The sequence below is a fragment of the Ursus maritimus genome, assembly GCF_017311325.1.
Source record: "Ursus maritimus isolate PB19 chromosome X unlocalized genomic scaffold, ASM1731132v1 scaffold_X1, whole genome shotgun sequence".
In the NCBI taxonomy this organism is placed as follows: Eukaryota; Metazoa; Chordata; class Mammalia; order Carnivora; family Ursidae; genus Ursus; species Ursus maritimus.
Window position 1 is genome coordinate 19,415,862 of NW_024423319.1, and position 20,301 is coordinate 19,436,162.

At 39.8% G+C, this 20,301-nt stretch overlaps 1 protein-coding gene across 1 annotated transcript; it reads right to left on the reverse strand.

Annotated features, from left to right (window-relative positions):
• Window positions 1–10,241: 10,241 nt before the first annotated feature.
• On the reverse strand, window positions 10,242–19,595 carry VMA21 (vacuolar ATPase assembly factor VMA21). The gene is made up of 3 exons (XM_040628070.1): window positions 19,421–19,595; window positions 14,671–14,780; window positions 10,242–14,083 (listed from the first exon to the last, which is right to left on the reverse strand). The coding sequence occupies exons 1-3, from the start codon at window positions 19,471–19,473 to the stop codon at window positions 13,941–13,943; spliced, it is 306 nt and encodes a 101-aa protein (XP_040484004.1). The 5' UTR covers window positions 19,474–19,595; the 3' UTR covers window positions 10,242–13,940.
• Window positions 19,596–20,301: the final 706 nt, after the last annotated feature.

Sequence of the window (20,301 nt, forward strand, 5' to 3'; positions counted from 1 at the left end):
GTATTTATCAAGTTTTCAAGTACATGTAATTTTATGTTAGTATTTTACAGAAGGAATACAAGCAGGTACACCCAGCGTCTTCCAGAATTTGGTAGGCTAGAGAAGTGTGGATTAAACATAAGTGACATATAATTTAATAAGACCAGGATATGTTGAATTAATAAGCAAGCTGTGTCTAATTACTAGGCCTTATTCTTAATACCAAAAACTCCTGGATTTTTCTTCGCCCTGATGTGCTCATTTGGCAACTGGGAAACAATAATTTCAACACCCCTGTCACTCCAAGAATCCGCTTCTACAAGACAGTGCAGTTATACAATTAATATATATCAACAGGGGGATTTGGGTCCACAAACAATGTATGAAAACTATTCCAGACTGCAAAACAGGCCTCCTAAGCCCTTTCAAATTATAGAGGCAATGGTGATTAACAACTGATTCAGTGGAAAATTTATTTTGTGCATTCAAAGCCTGAAGTACTGCTAGAAGGGAAAAGAATCAACAAAATAACATGGTCGGGCTAGATTGAATCCACAGAGCATATTATAGAAGAGGCCCTTAACTGGCTGGGCAAAAAAATGGGCTTGCTCACCAGGTGAAGTTAATAAAAGACCCTTTGACCAAGATTTCCATGACAAAGCTCTGCTAATTTTCTCAAGAAGAATCTGCTCCAGCGGTGAGTCACTGCCCTTTTACTGGCATTATTCTAATGATATGAGTTAGAAGAAAAGGTCACAATTTAGATCAATGCCATCTTCAGATGACAGAGTGGGTGAGTCACCAAATGAAATTAATGCTGAAGCGTGGTTACCATTTTTGCTGTATACGCTCTCCTCTGATACACCCTGCGTACAACACATTCAACAAGATATTTCAGGAGAGCTGGTTGCTAGGTTTCAGCCTCGCTCAAAGCCCTTCATTTCATTACAGAAAGAAATATGGAAAATTTTCAAGATGATAATATGAAATTTACCACGAGGCAATCAAAGGGCTCAGATGTCTGTATACTGGCATGGGCCATTCTAGTGACCAACATAAAATACAAAAATAAAAGAAAGCCAGAGCTGCTAGAACTTTAGAAATCATCTTAGCCATTCCCCTTACTTTATAGAAGACACTGAGATTCAGAAAGGGAATTGACTTGCCTAAGATGACATGTTTAGTGGCAAGAAGAAACCAGAAACCAGACCTTCTGTCTCCTTGACCAATGTGCTTCCCCCAAAATGGGCATTCTTGATTTATATGATTATATGTTCTATATTTATATATAGACTTTAGATTCTATGAAACGTTTCTTATTTCTGGTAATGGGAAGCAGCAGCCAAGTGAACAAATGACTTTTAAAAACATTTGAAAAGTTTGTCAGGTTTTTTATCTTTATTAAAATATTTATTATAAATATGTGCTTTAACACGTCACCAAATAAGATATACAAATGGAAATAAATACATAAAAAGCTCAAAATCACATATCATTAGGGAACTGCAAATAAAAACAGTGAGACACACCCTACACACCTAATAGAATGGCCCAAATCCCAAACACTAACAACACCAAATGCTGGCAAGGATGTGGAGCAACAGGAACCACTGGTGGGAATGCTGATGGGAAGGCAAAATGGTGCAGCCACTTCGGAAGACAGTTTGGCAGTTTCTTACAAAGCTCAACATACTCTTACCATACCATACAGCAATCATACTCCTTGGTATTTACCCAAACGAGCTGAAAACTTATGTCAACATAAAACCTGCATTTATTCATAATTGCTAAAACTTGCAAGCAATATGTAAATGGACAAACTGGCACATCCAGACAAGGGAATGTTATTTAGCATTTTTAAAAATGAGCTATCCCTCTAAACCTACTTTGTTGAGAGTTTTTATCATGAATGGATCTTGTACTTCGTCAACATAATAAAGGCCACATATGAAAAACCCACAGCTAACATCATACCCAATGGGGAAAAACTGAGAGCTTTTCCTCTAAGATCAGGAACAAGACAGGGATGTCCACTCTCACCACTTTTATTCAACATAGTACTGGAAGTCCTAGCCTCAGCAATCAAACAACAAAAAGAATAAAAGGCATCCAAAATGGTAAGGAAGTAGTAAAATTTTCACTATTTGCAGGTAACGTGATACCGTATATAGAAAACCAAAACCTACTAGAACTGAAGAAAGAATTCACTAAAGTCGCAGGACATAAAATTAATATACAGAAATCTGTTGCACTTCTATACACTAATAATAAAGTATCAGAAAGAGAAATTAAGAAAACAATCCCATTTGTAATTATACCAAAAACAATAAAATACCTAGGAATAAATTTAAGCAAGGAGGTGAAAGACCTATACTTCAAAAACTATAAAAATACTGATGAAAGAAATTGAAGATGACACAAAGAAATGGAAAGATACTCCATGCTCATGGACTGGAAGAACCAATATTGTTAAAATGTCCATACTACCCAAAGCAATCTACAGATTCAATGCAATCCTATCAAAATACCAACAGCATTTTTCACTCAACTGAACCAAATAATACTAAAATGTGTATGTAGCCACAAAAGATCCCAACGAGCCAAAGCAATCTTGAGAAACAAGAACAATGCTGGAGGCATCACAATCTCAGATTTCAAGATATACCACAAAGCTGTAGTAATCAAAGCAATACGGTATTGGCACAAAAAGAGACACAAAGATCGATGAGAAAGAATAGATCCATGGAACAGAAATCTATCCATGGCCAATTAATCCATTACAAAGGAGGCAAGAATATACAATGGGAAAAGACAGTCTCTTCAACAAATGGTGTTGGGAAAACTGGACAGCTACATGTGAAAGAATGAAACTGGACCACTTTATTATACCATAAACAAAAATAAACTCAAAATGGATTAAAGACCTAAATTTGAGACCTGAAACCATAAAAATCCTAGAAGATATCAGCTGTAGCAACATTTTCTAGATAGGTCTCCTCAGGCAAGGGAAACAAAAACAAAACGAAACTATTGGGACTTCACCAAAATACAAAGCTTTTGCACAGTGAAGGAAACCATCAACAAAACAAAAAGGCAACCTAAGGAATGGGAGAAAATATCTGCAAATGACTTATCTCATTAAGGGTTAGTGTCCAAAATATATAAAGAACTTAAACAACTCAACACCAAAAAAAAAAAAATAATAAAAGAAATAATCCAATTAAAAAATAGGCAGAGGACCTGAATAGACATTTTTTCCTAAGAGGATATACAGATGGCCAACAGACATATGAAAAGATGCTCAACATTACTAATCATCAAGGAAATGCAAATCAAAACCACAAAGAGATATCAACTCACACCTGTCAGAATGGCTAGAATCATAAACACAAGAAATAACAAGTGTTGGCAAGGCTGTAGAGAAAAAGGAACCCTCATGCACTGTGGGAATGCAAATTGGTGCAGCCACTGTGGAAAACAGTATAGGGGTTCCTTAAAATATGAAAAATAGAATTACCATATAATCCAGTAATTCCACCACTGGGTATTGACCCAAAGAAAACAAAAACATATATGCACCTTTATGTTTATTATAGCATTATTTACAATTACTTGGGAAGCAGCCCAGTGTTCACCCATAGATGAATGAATAAAGAAGATGTGGTATACACACACACACACACACACACACACACACACAATGGAATATTACTCAGTTACAAAAAAGAATGAGATCTTGCCATTTCCAACATGGATGGACCTAGAGGGTATAATGCTAAATGAAAGAAGTCAGATAGAGAAATACAAATATCATATGATTTCACTCATGTGCGCAATTTAAGAAACAAATGAACAAAGAAAAAAGAAACAAACGAAACAATACGCTTAAATACAGAGAACAAACAGGTGGTTGCCAGAGGGGAGGTAGGTGGGGGATGGGTAAAATAGATGAATGGGATTAGGAGTACACTTATCGTGATGAGCACTGAGAAATGTATAGAATTGTTGAGTCACACTATATTGTACACCTGAAACTAACATAACACTGTATGTTAATTATACTTCAATAAAAATTAAATAAATAAATAACAAACACGAGGAAAAAATACAAATAAAAATTTGAAAATGAGCTATCAAGCCATGAAAGGACATGGAGGAAACTTCAATGCATATTATTAAATGAAATAAGTCAATCTGAAAATACTGTATGATTCCAACTCTGTGTCATCCTGTAAAAGGCAAAACTATGGAGACAGTAAAAAGATCAGTGGTTGCCAGGGGTTGGGGTGGAAGAAGGATGACTATGTAGAGTACAGAGGTGGTTTTAAGATAGTGAAACTATTCTGTATGATACACGTCATTACATTTTTGTCCAAACCCATAGAACGCATTCTACCAAGAGTGAAGCCTAACGTGAACTATGGACTTTGGGTGATGATGATGTGTCAGTGTTGGTTCATTGCTTATAAATGAATGTACCACTATGGTTTGAGATACTGATGGCAGGGGAGGCTGTGGGAAGAGGGAATTAAGAGGATACATGGGAACTCTCTATACTTTCCACTCAGTTTTGCTGTTTACTTAAAATTTCTCTAAAAAAATAAAGTCTATTAAAAAATTTTTAACATGCTACAGTTTTCATTTAAGAACTTTTACAACTCACAGATTTTGGAACAAGAAGTTCAACACACACATTGAGCTAGTTTACAAGGTACATACAGTCTGACAGATTCTCAGAAAACCCAGAAAAATTTTTTAAAATATGAAAAATAATGACTTTACACCAAAGAAGTTGAAGCTTGATGCAGAGAAGATCTCTTTAAGCACCAAAACCCACATTGCATATTCATAATGAAAATAATTAAATATTCAACATACTGATGCTTATTTTGTTAAAGGAATTATGTGCATTTTAACATGTGATCAGAGTTCAGGAAGCTTGCTCCTTGAGTTCAATGTGACAATTAAATCATTTATTGTTTCCGGTTAGTGGTCTGTGCTAAACTTCCTGGACTGGAGATAATCATGAAGTTATCTGAAAGTTATTATAAGTAAGAAATGGATTATTTGTAGTAAAATCAAAGCTAAATGAAACAGATAACAACAACATAAAAATCATAACTTGTTATTATGGAACTGCTACAAATTAAATTTTTAAAACCCACCGTATTAACAGAAAGAACGCGTACCTTCTAGAAAGAAAACTACATCTATTTCTGATAAAGAACCATGTGTTCGAATGATATAAAGTATGAATAATGTGCATTCTGTAGAAAACATTGTGTTAAAGGCAGATATGGGGTCGAAGTCTGAAGGTTTCCCTGCCACTAGTGTGGGGTGAGCAGGGCTGCCCCTATCCCCCCAGTGGACTCCCTCTCCATTGCGGCCCAGCTGCCTCAGGGACTCAAGGAAACAGAAAGCATATGTTACTATCAAACTCAGTAGAAAGAATTCTAAAAAGGGACATAATATGGCATGACATTCATTCACTCAAAACATGCACCGGATACCTATTCTGTGGCAGGCACAGGGCAGGACCAGGTATACAGAGTGTCAGCAAAATTGGTTGACGTGATGCTTACCTGCATTGAAATGCATAGACCACTAGCGCTCACCCGGGCAGAAATCAGGGGTGGGGGTCAGGCCAGTTGAGAACCAAATCATAAAGCTTCCCCTGGAACTCTCTTAAGCACACTGTTGGGTTCTTGGTGTTTAGAGAAGCCAGTGACCTATCCAAGGAACTGCAATCATGGGGTTCCAACTGGAAGTTAGAAATCCAAAATCAAGGTGTGGGCACAGCCACACTCCCTCCATAGGCTCTCGGGGAGGATTTTCTCCTGTTTCTTCCAGTTTCTGCTGGCCCCGGGCTTCCTTGGCTTGTGGCCACATGACTCCAGTCTCTGCATCTGTTTTCACACGGCCTTCTCCTCTGTGTGGATCTGTTTCAAACTCCCTCTGCCTCCGACTTATAAGGATATATATGTGATTGCATTTAGATTATGAGGGATTATCAAAGATGACCTACCAAGACAATCCAGGTAAACTCCCCTCTCAAGATCCTTAATTTAATCACATCTTTCTCCATATAAGGTGATATCCACTCTTGACATACAAAGTAATATTCACAGGATCTAGAAATTGGTGAGTACATCTTTGGAGTGCTATTTTTTTACTCCACCCCAAAACCTCTGTGATAATATTGAGCCCATCTGGATAATACAGGATACTCTCCCCCTCTTAAAGTCAGCTAAATAGCAAACTTCAGCCTATCTGTACCTTTAATTCCTTTTTCACAGGTTCCCAGGATTAAGATGTGATCATCTTTGGGGAGTCATTATTCTGCTTAGCAGACTACATAATGTAATATTATGGGACTGAATTGTGTCACTTTCCCCTCAATCCCTATGTTGAAGTCCTAACCCCCAGTACTTCAGAACGTGAACATATTTAGAGATACAGTCTTTAAAGAGGTAATTAGTTAAAATGAGGTTATTGGGGTGAACTCCAATCCATTATGACTCATGTCCTTACAAGAAAAGATTAGGACACAGGCACACAGAGGGAAGAGCATGTGATGATACAGGGAGAAGACGGCCATCTATAAGCCAAGGTTCTTTGGTTTTGCCAAAGATCTTAGACTTAGACTTTTGCCGGATCTTAGACTTCCAGCCTCCAGAAGAGCTGTGCAACATGTTTTTGTTGTTTAAGCCACACAGTCTTGTGGTACTTGGTTATGGTGGCCTGAGCAAATTCATGGAGTAATCTAATCCAAAGAGCTACTATCCCATCACATTCACAGGTTCCATCCATAGTCAAGAGGCAGACAGGATACAAGGCATGTATACGAGGCAGTGGGACTCTTGGGGGCACCTTAGAGTTCTGCCTACCACACATGGCAATTTCCACCAGACCCTCTGCCGCATCAGTTGGAAAAACTGGTTTAACTTCTCTTGCTTATTTCATTTTACTGAGCTTTCTATTCATTTCCCATTCAACTTTCAATCCCAATTCTAGTTGGTCCAAAATGGGTCAGGAGGGAGGACTGAGCAAAGAGTGGAGGCAGAGGACTACATTTCCAAGTAGAAGTAGCAGAAATACTACTGGAGGGGCACCCGGGTGGCTCAGTTGGTTAAGTGTTGGACTCTGTATCTCAGCTCAGGTCTTGATCTCAGGGCTATGAGTTCAAGCACCACACTGGGCTCCATGCAGGGCATGGAGCCTACTTAAAAAAAACAAAAATCATTTTTCCCAGCCCTCAAATATTTTCATTTTCTATTGTGAATATTTTTATTTTTTTTTAAAGATTTTATTTATTTATTCAACAGAGATAGAGACAGCCAGCGAGAGAGGGAACACAAGCAGGGGGAGTGGGAGAGGAAGAAGCAGGCTCATAGCGGAGGAGCCCGATGTGGGGCTCGATCCCATAATGCCGGGATCACGCCCTGAGCCGAAGGCAGATGCTTAACCGCTGTGCCACCCAGGCGCCCCAATTGTGAATATTTTTAAAGCAATAACATCAGGCTATGCAATATACACATTTCTTTAAAACAAGTATTTCCATAGTTACATATAGCTGAGAAAAATCAGATTATTTCTACTCTACTTTTGTTCTGTTTTCACGCACATTAACAGGCCAGAGGTAAACCCGACAACATCGCTGATAATGGCAGAAATCACACAGCTGAGCACTGGTCAGTGTTCCCAGACCCAGGTGCCAGGCTGCCTCGTGCCACTGTTGTCTGTGCGACATGTGTTAAGTGGGATCCTAGCTGAATGACTGCAATTGCTACGTTCTGTGAAACCTGGTTAAGCAGGAAAACCCCAGGTGCCATACCCCCAAAGAGCACATCCAGCTGCAGTGCTGCTTTGGTTGTATGCAGTCATAAAGCATGCTGTCCCCGGGTACCTGTGTTTATAAAGAACCACAGATGCAGTGGGGAGTGGTAGGGTGGGGAGGGGTGGAGAGAAGGGATTTTTAGGGCTTCAGAGCAGACTGCGAGTCCTGGAAACAGAAAGCCACAGATACAGATGGGAGAAAGATTTTGATGACTCTCCAACTATTTCAGCTTTCTTCCTGAGGCAGAATTGACAAAATCTGGTACAGAGGGACTCTTCTGGTATCTTGCCACTTACTAGGGGGCCCAGTCTTCATGCAACCGTAAGGTCCTCCGGAGGATGGCCCCACACCAGGTCCTGCCTGTCCTGACACTGACATTGGTTCCACGCTCCAAAGTGCATGACTCCCATCCCTGTATTCATATGTCTCTATCCCTATCTACATTCATATCCATATCTACACGTGTGTATACACTGCATATTGCCATTTTCACTTAACAAATCTGTTGAGCCCTGCAGTGAACATGCTGGGAGCCTCACCAGCATCTAACCCCTTCCTCAGGGTTGGTCACTGAGTGGCCTAAGTTAACCAAGTGGTTGGTTTGGGACTGGGCACTTGTCCAGGCATAAACCCACCAATGCTTGGCACTGCCTGGCCAAAGTGATTGTTTCATGGGTGGGTATGTAACGGGGGTTTGTTGAGCGGTTGGATGACTATCTGGTGTACACATGAAGCTCCAGAATGGCTGTGGCCATTTTGTTATCAGGAGACAGGGAAGCCAGAGGTTGTCACCAACACACTGAGAAGTGCATGCAGAGAGAATCACAGACATAGAGCAGGAACTCTAAACTGTGCAAACGGATTGGCCCCATCTCTGACTTCTTCCATTGTTTAAGCCAGTTTGAACTGTGGTTTCTGTTAGTTCCAGTTGGCCAAGAACATCCTTACTAAAATAAGTGCAAGGCACTGGGGGTTCAGTGGCATACTGAAGCATACGGTATAGTGGAGGCAGGCCAACAAACAGGATAATTTCACCCAATATTATGTATTGTGAGAGGGATGGGGGAGGCCTTTCAGAAGAGGCAACATGAGAGTTGAGACCTAAATGGTGAGAAAGAGCCAGCCCTGGGAGAATCTGGGGGAGAGGGTACTGGGCAGAGTGAACAGCCAATATAAAGCTGTGAGGTGGGAGTGAGCATGAGCAAAACAGCAGGGTGTACGGAAATGAAGTGGGAAGACGTAAGCAGTGACAGGAAAAGTATTTGGGGGCAAGGGAGTCATACTATTCATAGAACAGATATGCCTAGATATGCCAGCCTTCTCCATTAGCTCCTTCACTTTTGAAACCAGATTCTCTTAAATGCCTGTGCTAGGTTTTCCCCTCTCTTCAAAGACAATGGTAAGAATTCCAAATAAGAGGAAGGCATCAGAGGAGCAGCAGTGGCCATTTCTTAATATGCCGAAGCTGTTTCTAAGAGGGCTGTCCCTGTACCAGTTTTCATAGAATTCCTTAACAGTGAAGCAAAGTCAACGTGATGGTCAGATATCCAAGAAAGCTCTCCCGATTTTAAGCTGAGCCTTCAATATATAGCATTATGCAGGACTCTACCTTTGCTTAATAAAGTACCTATTTCAAGCCTGCTTTATATAAACATCTTCAAGTCCAGCATTAAAAACATACATTAACAATTCCCAATCTCTAACAGCAGTTCTCAAACTGGCTTCCTCAGTTATAGCCTGTTACAGACATGTATTTCCAGGCCCCACCCCCAGAGGTTCTGACTCAGTAGGACTGGGCAGTAAATCCTATAAGGTGATTCCAGTGGTTTCTGCAATGCGCTTACATGTGTCCTGAGTTCCCTCGACATCTTATAACCTATACTTTTGTATATAAATATGACTCTATATAATCTGTATATTTTGATACTAAGATGTCTCAAATCGTTTTTAGAGGTGGACAGCATTTATTAAGAACTAGCCAGAGCCCTTAGAAGCACAGAAAGGAGGTGGAGTACAATCAAAAGGTGGCTAGAGGGCCATTGACAAAGGTAACTGGCACAGGGCAAGGAATTGACTTCCCCCATATTTAATTACTTAGCCACAGGTATTACTCCTTTAGCAGTATTTGAAGACCATTCACTCCCAAATGAATTTTCTTTAAAAAGCCACAGGGCAAGATGCTGCTTTCTTTTCCTAGTGCCACACCACTTCTGATGGGTCCCACAGATGGGGTATACTCAGCCCTTCCTGTCTCAGTACCCCTTAGGGCCCCCCACCAGTTTGAGCATCTCTGGTCTACAATTATTGCATAAAAGCTTACCCTTGACAACTCTATATATTTTACATGGTATAAACAGAGGCAAACAAGTGTTTAAAAAAAAAGACGTAATAAACTTACTATTCACTGAATCAGGACACACCAAAGTCACATTATGAACACTTTTTTAATGACAATAGATGGTAAATCTATACAAATTACAGGTTAGAATATAATGGATACAAAATCCATCCAGGTAACAGTTAGAAAAGTGTCACTTACAAAAGTAAATCTGATTCAAGTGGCTAAAGAACTCAAGCCCCCCATTTCGATAATTACACACAGCTTTCAAAATAGTGCATCTAATCCCCACCCCTAGTCAGGGCACTATTCAAAGACTACAGCATACTCAATGACTCTACTGAGTTAAAGATTCTAACGTCTTCAGCAAGGATGTTAAGAGACATCTCGTAACAGGTTCACTATGCAAAACTCAAACAAGAATATGTGAACGTTCTTTGCAAACTGTAAGGTGCTGTGCAGATGTTGTTAGCTATTGCTATTATTACTGTTCAGTGAGATTTCACTGGAGAAAAAGGAAGACTAGTCCGTGTAACTGACAAATATGACTGTAGAACATCTTAAAAGGAATGCAGATACTACTCTTAAGAACATGTTGCAATGAAAGAAAGGAAAGGAAAGTGTGGCCAGGAGTGATGTTAAGTTGGAGAATTCCAGACTATTTTAATGAATATATAAAGGATTTGACTATTCATAAATTACATGTAATAGTTGTTGTTAGATTCCCAAAGTCCCTGAAAATAATTTATTTTCTCAGGTGACCCTTCTCCTTCTGCAGAAAGAAAAAAGAAATCTTGTCAAGTTATCAACGTTTTGCTTCAGCCCAGCTCTCGCAAAACTTATCTTAAATCTAAGAGTGGAGTCTGAACTAATAAAGTTGTACTACTCTGTTGGAGGACACAGATTGCTTGACAGCAGAGAAAATCTGCTGCTGACCTCAGACAAGTGACAAACTGTTGAACCATTTATAAAGTGGGCCCAACAATGGTCTATGACTTCACTTGATCATAAATAAAGCAATAAACATGAACTTGTCTAGAGATGAGAAATACACACTAGATATTTCTTTGTTTTGTGTACCTTTGGCTATCATCTTTCCTTGGGTACACCTTATTTAACTGTTTTTACTGGTCTCCTTGGGTACTCTAGCTGTATATATAAAATTTATATGAAAATGGCAGATAAATATCAAACAAGTCAATCAGCGGCCTCTTTTGGCAAAGGTGATGAGATTTTTATGATGAAAATAGCCTAATTATTACAATGCATATTTTAGATTTCCATGAAAACAGGAGGTCTTTTTTAAAGATGTTTAAGTTCTTTCAATAACGACTCAAAACTGAATTCTGCTGTTACACGTAACGCAGTATCTACCCACTTGAAGAGCTAATAACATCAGATGCATTCTACAACACACTTCATTTTCTAGCACAACAGGGAAGAAAAGATTATATTCTGGCAGGGCGGGGCAAAATGAGAGGTGAGGGGAGGAAGGTAATGTGTTTATCAGTAGCTCTTGCTGACACTTCAAGTTACGCTTCCTAATTGAGGTTATTCTTACAATCCATTTTCAAACAATAGTGAACATGTTCCTATCTTAAAACACATGTAACGGCTCAACTGTAGCTTTCCTTTGTATACATCCTGAAGTATGTACATTGTGCAAGAGGAAATCAGTGAGACATCTTGAAAAATAAATCTGTATGTCAAATACCGTATGCCATTTCAACAGCAGCAAAGTAAAGAGTTAACAGTTAAAACTCCAGGAAAAAATTAACTGGTTTGAAAACAAGCCTATATTTTAACAATCCTAAATATCAACCCTAGCATCCAATTCTAACTTTCAAACACTTGGTACTTTTTCCAAGAGGAAATTACAACTGCTTTTGCATGAATCCCTGGTTTAAATATTGCAGAAAAACACCCATATCGTTTTCTACTCAGCAAACATCTGAAATAAAACAAATTAATCTAACACTGGACATTCATATTTTACAAACAGCGTGAGATCCCCAAAGCACAAAACCTTAGCATTATAGAAAAGAAATTAGGTGGACAACAATTCTAAGTATATAACAAGGCATCTAAAGGACAACCATTTCGAAATCTACCACATAGTACCCCGGACTTAAACTGAGGTATTCTACAATTTTATATTAAATTTGTACAATTTTATACTAAACCTGTAGTCTTTAAGAAAACACTTCACATATAGAATAACTGCTTAAAGACATTTAAACTGTAGACAACATTTAACTATAAGCAAAAATAATAGTCCTACAAGTCATCTTTCATTTTTCTCAACAATTAAACACAAATGCGTACTTAGCTTTTATGTCTAACCATCTCCCTATTCCTTTAGTCCAGTTGCACAACAAAAATAGGGGTGAACAGACAAATCAGTAATGGCAAAAACAGCAAGGGCCACTGTATTAGGAATTACTAGTAACAGGAAATTGTAACAATGAGATATCTATCCAGCAAAAAAGAGTAAAGGTAGAATGTGCTTTTTCAAGAAGATGTCCAATAATTATTCATCTGGAAAAAAATGCAAATAGCTGTGAGGTAACACAGGCAGGATTTGAACTTAAACCAAACATTCAGTGTATTGAACTAGCATTAGGAAATGCACATGGAATATAAACCAAAATAGTGTTTATCTCCATGTGGCAACATCACAGGGAATTTAAATTCTCTTCCTGTTTCAATATGTTTCAATATGCATTTTTCCAGGTGTGTTTTTAGACTACACACAAGTAGTATCAGGTAGCCGGAAAGAACAGACTAAGGATACTGAAGTAAAACCACAGGGTCTTTTTCTATCAAATAGGACCTCAAGATTATGTAACTATATATATCTGGGATATAACAGCTCTGATTTAAAAAGACTTGATTAGCAATCCCGAGAATACTTCCTGGATGATAAAAATAGTCTACTTTCAGGAAGTATGTGAAAATGGACACATGTAAATGTACATTCCTATCATATACCCTATTAAAAAGTAGCAAAAACAAACTGAAAGGGAGTTTACACAAACCCTGTAATGAAAGCATTACTTCATTGTTGAATGACAGAGCGAAGCAGATCGTTAAAAAGTCAGCCTAAAAGCACAGGATAGCCTGCAAAGGCTGAGTGCCCAGGTAGCTACCTCTCTGCTTTGCTACCTAGATCCTTCAATAAACCAGTCCTTTTACACGAATGGGTGTGATTCAGCCTAATCTTCCCATGAAATAATATGATGAAAAAGATTCCTATTGACTAGGGATTACAATGTATGCAAAATTTCTCAGGGACATTCAGATGAAGTCTAAAACCCACAATTCAAGCAATTTTGCATAGGAATTTACAACCTAAAATCCAATGACCCAGGACTTCCATGATAGTAAGGGAAAGCATTCTAGTGAAAAATAGTTTAGATTTCCTTCACTGTGTACATCTTAAAATATCCAGAGAAGTAAACCTTAAAACCAACCAAAAGACAAAATGCTGTAAAACATTTCTGGTTGTGAGATAATCAAATTCTTCCCAGAATGTATAACTAAGTTCACATACTTATTTGCAACCAACTTAACTTTTCCAAATTCTCATTTGCAAATGAGAGGCTCATACAGTTAAAACTGATGATACAAATCTTTGTATTAGAAGGATCGAAATTTACACTAGTCAAATGTGACTCTTTCACATTGATTTTAACATGTTCTCGACTTTATTGAAATCATCAATATCCCAGACACATTTACCATTTTAAAAAATCAATTTAATGCTATCAAAAGGTGATGTTCAATTTAATCCTGTTTGCCTTCACGCCACTGTCGTGAGCCTTCATTCCAGGCCACATAAACAAAGAGGGCCAACACCACGTGGACGGCGACCACCGCAACAATAGCAGCATAAAAATAGCTGTCCCTATTGGACATCCCAAAGGCGCCTATCAAGAGAAAAAAGTTTCCATTTTATTCCAAAATTTATCAAAGAGCAAAAAACAAAGCATACTACTTTTTATTAGCTATATATTTATTTAACTAGTCAGGCAATTAAAAAGTAATACTTTGGGTGGTGATAAATCATGTATTCATTTAAAGATCTGAATACCTTCTATACACAAAGAACATTATTCTGAGTGAAAACTCACTTCACTTATGGACTTCAACATAAGAACGGGGACTTTATTTTCTTTTTCTACTAATGTCTGCCACCAAAGGTACATTGCCCCAAATTCCTCCTCCCATGTCAGCCAACTCTTGCTGTCAGAGGTATAGTAAAAGGACGGACCTGCAAGCTATTTCACAGAAAACAATCAACAAATACACTGTCACGCTAAAATAACTCAATGATGAACAAGTTAATTTCATGAAGGAAGATTCATTTGAACAACGTGATTTTTGAAAAGCGAAACAGAAATAGACGGAAGAAGCAAATTAAGAATACCCAGCTTACAGATATAAAGAGATCATAAACACACAGAATCTTAAGTATACTAAGGGGAAAATGTCTTGTTTTATCATCTAGGATTACCTTCAAAAACATAAGATTTAGTCGTGAAATATAACCCAATAGGTACTGTGATCATTAAAGCTGTGAAGAACAGGAGCGTCTTCAGGGTAGATGCTAATGAACTTTCATTTCTGGAAGAAAGTAAACAAAGAGAAAATCAGAACCTGTACAGCCATTTCCAACTGGTTTTGTGTCCACAAAGAAGACGCTGGAAACCCTGCCCCTGCCTTGGAAGTAGTGGCCAGAGAAAGAAGAGTAGAGTCAAGGACGCAAAACTAGAAGATCCTAAAGACCCAGAAAACACCCAAGAGATATCATTCAGATCCAGTGTGAGAGGAAGTGTCAAAGTATGAGAGTGGTTTATAGTCTCCAAAGTGTTACGCGAGTGTACCCTAATTACAGAATATATAACGGAGGTAGTAAAGGAGAAGATGGAAAGCAACTAATGATGTTCCTTCACAAAGCATCCTATCAAGCTGGATACAGTAAAAACAAGGTATAAGACTCTCCAGAGAAAAAGCAGTCCACAACAACTTGGATGCAGCTGAAGGAAACTTAAATTTCTTTGTAATTAAATAGCTATAGTACAACTCAGATGGTCTTCATGTAATATGGATGCATTAAAAATTTAATGTCAAGGGGCGCCTGGGTGGCTCAGTCGTTAAGCGCCTGCCTTCGGCTCAGGGTGTGGTCTCAGCGTTCTGGGATCGAGCCCCGCATCGGGCTCCCTGCTCCGCTGGGAGCCTGCTTCTTCCTCTCCCACTCCCCCTGCTTGTGTTCCCTCTCTCACTGGCTGTCTCTCTCTGTCAAATAAATAAATTTAAAAAAATCTTTAAAAAAAATTTAATGTCAAAACACCTTCTATTCAGTGAATTCTATTTGTCCAGAGGTTATTTTAAAATCAAGGGAATATTCCAATGGCAAAAGTTTTATTCCAGAATACAATAAAACCATTCTGAAGAATGCAATCAAGCTTTTCAAATTACATACTGAGGAAAAACAAGTCTGATAATCTGCTACTTAAAAACATTAATACATGTTGCTGACTGGAGGAGATTATGCTAAGTGAAGTAAGTCAAGCAGAGAAAAACAATTATCACATGGTTTCACTCATTTATGGAACATAAGAAATAGGAAGATTGGTAGGAGAAGGAAGGGAAGAATGAAGGGGGTAAACAGAAGGGGGCATGAACCATGACAGACTATGGACTCTAGGAAACAAACTGAGGGCTTCAGAGGGGAGGGGGATGGGGGATTGGGATAGGCCGGTGATGGGTATTAAGAAGGGCATGTATTACATGGAGCACTGGGTGTTATATACAAACAGTGAATCATGGAACATTGCGTCAAAAAAATAAATAAAATAAAGCGCTGAAAGAAAAAAAATAAAAAATAAAAATAAATTTGATGGCAAACCTAAAAAAATAAAAAATAAAAACATTAATACAAAGATTAACATAAAAAAGAGAAAAGAGATTAACATAAAAGCACAAACAAAACTGGATTCAATAAAAATGTCCATAATAAGAAAATGATTTCACAATTGATGTACATCAATATATGGACCCATTAAAAAGAATTTTGACCATTACTCAGAAAGTCCTCATGTGACAAATGAACAAGGCAAACCACATTATATTATGTATATTAGGGGTCAGCAAAATAAGGCCTAATGGCCCAATGCCTATTTCTATAAATAAAGTTTAACTGGAACACAGACACATCCATTTGTTTATGTATCATCTAAGGTGGCTTTGGAACTATAAAGGACAAGCTGAGTAGTGGTGCCAAACTATATGGTCCTCAAAGCCTAAAATATTTACTATCTGGTCCTTCACAGAAAAACTTCACCAACCCCTGACATATACTATTCCAATTGTTTTTAAAATGTAGGCACATAAAAAAGGACTCCAGATTAATATACAAAAATTATTTCCCCATTTTCAAAATGTTCCTTAATGTTGTTTCACTGACTTTTCAAGAAGTAGATATATGTCAGCATTTGTCCTATATATTGCTACAAATGAGCAGTACTACTGGAGGTGAAGCCACAGGTTTCCAGGAACCCTGGACACATCTGTACCTCATACATACCACCACCTACACTGTAAACGCAGTAAACCCTACAGCTTTAATCATTTAGCTTAAGTCCTTTTTTGACACACTTTACACTTTATGCTTACTGTCAACACTTGAACTTAATTCTCTTTCTGGTAATCCTCAGAGGCTCCAGTTCTCGTATCTTTAGGAAGGAGACAGCCCAGCCTTCAAGGTCCCCCTCAAAAGAGCCTCTCCTTCCAGGCACCTTTCCTGATCACTCTGGCTAAAATGACTCATTGCTCTGGGATGCAATCACACTTAGCTCATACCTGTTATTACAGCACTTAACGTGCCAGCTTGCTTCCTATATAGTCCTGCACATTTCTCTGAGCCCCAGAAAATCCAGGCAAAGGGGTTCTGATAACCGTGTAAATGATTAGCGAGGAGCTTTCTGGCAGTCCAGAAAGGGAACATCTCAAGTTTGTGGTTTATAAACAACGGTCTACAAACTTTGACTATTAATCCATCTTAAATATAAGTTTTGAGCAGAAACCCCACATAAAGGCATACTGATTTTTTTAAACAGATCTACACACATATTATCAATTCATTCCTTAAAATATAAAACATATGCAAAACCAGACACTAAAAAGGATAAAGTTAAAATAAATTAATGTATACGTTCTAACATTTTCTTTCACTACTTCAGTGGATCATCTTTTAACACATCCTCCTACAGTGATCACTGAGGTACACAGTCCTCATCTAATATAGTTATGCTCCTTTAAACTGTTTCCTAGTAGTAAACTTTTAGGGAAATTTACTGTGTAATCTTCATGAAGAATGAGTACTTCTACAGTAGGTCTATAAAAATTCAATGTCAGTATCTGACTACTTCTTTCATGAATCCCAACAAAAAACATGACTTTCTGGGTGTTTCTGTGGTGAGTTCAAGCATTCATTTCAGGCATGCAAAGTTAAGATATCTAACCTGATAAAGAAACAAAGCTTGACAATCTAGAGAAAGGGAGTGTTAACTGGTTCTTTTGTTCTTCAGATCATCTCTCTTGAATATCTAATATCTGACCTGGCTTTCAGAAAACATTATTATTGATAAGATGACATAATACCATATAAAAATGTGTTAAGGAAAACAAAAGCATTTACAATCCCATCACTCAAACATAATCTTTTCTTTTCTACACGTTAATTTCTAGACCACACACTCTATGTAAGGGATGCGCTCACCTTAACAATTCATAGTTTATTTTCAACTTTTTCACTTCTTTTACCTTAAGCTCCAAAAATTTGACTTTTATTCTGGGCTATGACCTCACAAATATGGGACTAAGTATAAAGTTAAGCACACAAACTTTTGAAAACTAGCAAACTTCCTCTAGTGTTTACAGGACATTTTCTCTTTGGCTTCCAGCCACACCCCCACTGCAGCTGGCAGTTCTGCTGGCACAAGCCAGCTTGCGTGTAACAGTTGAATTATTCTAAAACAAAGCAACTGATGTAATTCAATTAATTTCTTCTACGCATCTTTCATTGGGTGTTACAGAGACTTGTTAGAAATAAAGAATGGGAAAGTCCAGATTTAAAGTGGGCCTCACACAAAGAAATAACTCAGGATGAACCCTACTGCTCCCCCATTCATAAAACCACCTGGAGTTTACCCACTTGATATGAACTTCCAAAGCAAGCACTAGGCAGATACAGCTTACCGCGTTCCCTTCCGTGGCAAGCAATCTTCCACTGCAAGTAGATTTCACTGCAAATTCCACTAGATAACACTAGAATCAATCTAGAACAGCTACACTATATTCTAAGTGTACTTGACAAAATTATCTGTTGGTATCCTCACTAGTAAACAATAATTTAAAAACAACTACATTGACATCATAAGAGAGGGAAAAAGGTCACGGGCTCCAAAGATCACAGGCTTTGGAATCAGTGGGATTGGTCAAACATCAGCTTCAACACATAATTGTGTGGCCTGTGTGATCTTGGGCAAGTCACTTATCCTGAGTAACTTCATCTTCTTTAAAAAAAAAGGGGGGAGACAATACTTTCTTAATTTTGATAACGTATATAATAAAGAGCCTAAGTTGAGTCTGGCAAAAAGTAGGTCATCATCGAATGGCAGCTAAATCCCTCCCCACCCTCTTGCCTACCGAGGTATCATTGGCTAGGCTAAGGCCCCAGAGTGGGCCAGAACAACCGTTCTACTCAGCTACCAATCCCCATTCTACTAACTCCCCCAAGTAAAGCAGTCTCAAACCAGGGGCAGCCCCTACTCTCTTTCCTTCATTCATTCATACAGCAAACATTTAAGCCCCAACGATGCAGGCCCCGTAGGGGACACGTAGATGGAGAAGGCCGAGTTCCTGTCCTCAGGGAGCTCACCCTGCAGTGGGGAGAGATTGCAGAGAGCAAGATCGCAAAACAGACGACAGCGAGAGGAAGTGCCAGAACAGAAGCATGAGCTGAAGGCCCGCCGACCTCTCCCCTATGACCCCAGGTCCCTGCTCCCGTGCGTGTAGACGCTGCAGGCCCCAACCTGCCTCCCTTCTCCCCCACCCCGCAGCCTAGCCCCGAGGGTCCAGACCTCATGCCCACCGCAGGCCAGCCCGCTCGGCTCGGGCCTTCTTTTATACCCCACTCCAGGCCAGGGCCAGGTCGCCTTGCGGTCAGGGCCCCTCCCGGCCTGGACCCCGCTCGGGACTACCTGAAGTCGGGCGGCTGCAACGCATTCAGCGCCGCTTTATCAAGGCGCTCCATGGTGTAGCCGCGCCCGCAGCAGGTGCGAAGAGGCGGGCTGGGCTCTGGGACTGCACTCAGTCCGCTCGGCAGGCTACCGGTAGAGGCGTGCCGTGCCGGAAGTGCCGGCCAGTGCCGGACGGCGGGACGCAATACGCAAGTGCGGCGCGCCGTGGTGACGTTGGGCTGCGCCGGCGCGGCGCGGGCCCTCACGTGACTTACCGGCCAGGGTTCCGAGGCGTGCGCCCTGTCAAGAGATGTCTGCGCTCGAGGAGCAGGCCCGGCGAGTAGCCCAGCCACTCCACGTTGAGCCGGGACTTGCCTCGCAGCATGGTCCTCCGAGGTGGGCGGCGGTGCGGCCGCCCTCTGAGCGCGCGTGAGCCCCTCTGGTCCCCCTGGGGACACCCGTCGCGGAGCTGCGGTTTCGAGGCTAGACCGGAGCAGATGAGCCGCAAAGAAGGACGACCAGGCAGAGGACTGTGGTCCTAGTAACCGAGCAGTTTCCGAAGACAACACAAAAAAAGCAGTGCATATTATTCCCCAGACCTTGAGAAATGCCTCATTATTACCAACAGTGAAAGCCAGCCGTGGGAAAGTGGGAGGAGTTAGTTTAACACTCACCCGAGTCCGTAAGCTAGTCAATGTCAGAGCTGAAAGAGCCCTTGCTGAGAGTGACTGTTCAGGCCTGACGATGCCGGTGACCCCAACTTCCACTTAAAGTTAAAAACATTTTGCAGCTGCTCAGAAAGCTGCCAATGAGACAACAGGGACTCAAATAGTAAGGGACAGATGGGCCTCCCGGGCCACGCAACCCGAGAGAGGTATAAACGAAAACAGTGCCGTAAGCCT

Bases quoted from the DNA above. Each gene is read 5' to 3' on its own strand.
- VMA21 (XM_040628070.1), bottom strand. From the start codon at position 19,473: ATGGAGCGCCTTGATAAAGCGGCGCTGAATGCGTTGCAGCCGCCCGAC. The intron at 14,781-19,420 runs GTAGTCCCGAGC...ACTTTCTTCCAG, and splicing joins TTGCAGCCGCCCGACTTCAG to AAATGAAAGTTCATTAGCAT. The intron at 14,084-14,670 runs GTAATCCTAGAT...TTCTCTTGATAG, and splicing joins TAAATCTTATGTTTTTGAAG to GCGCCTTTGGGATGTCCAAT.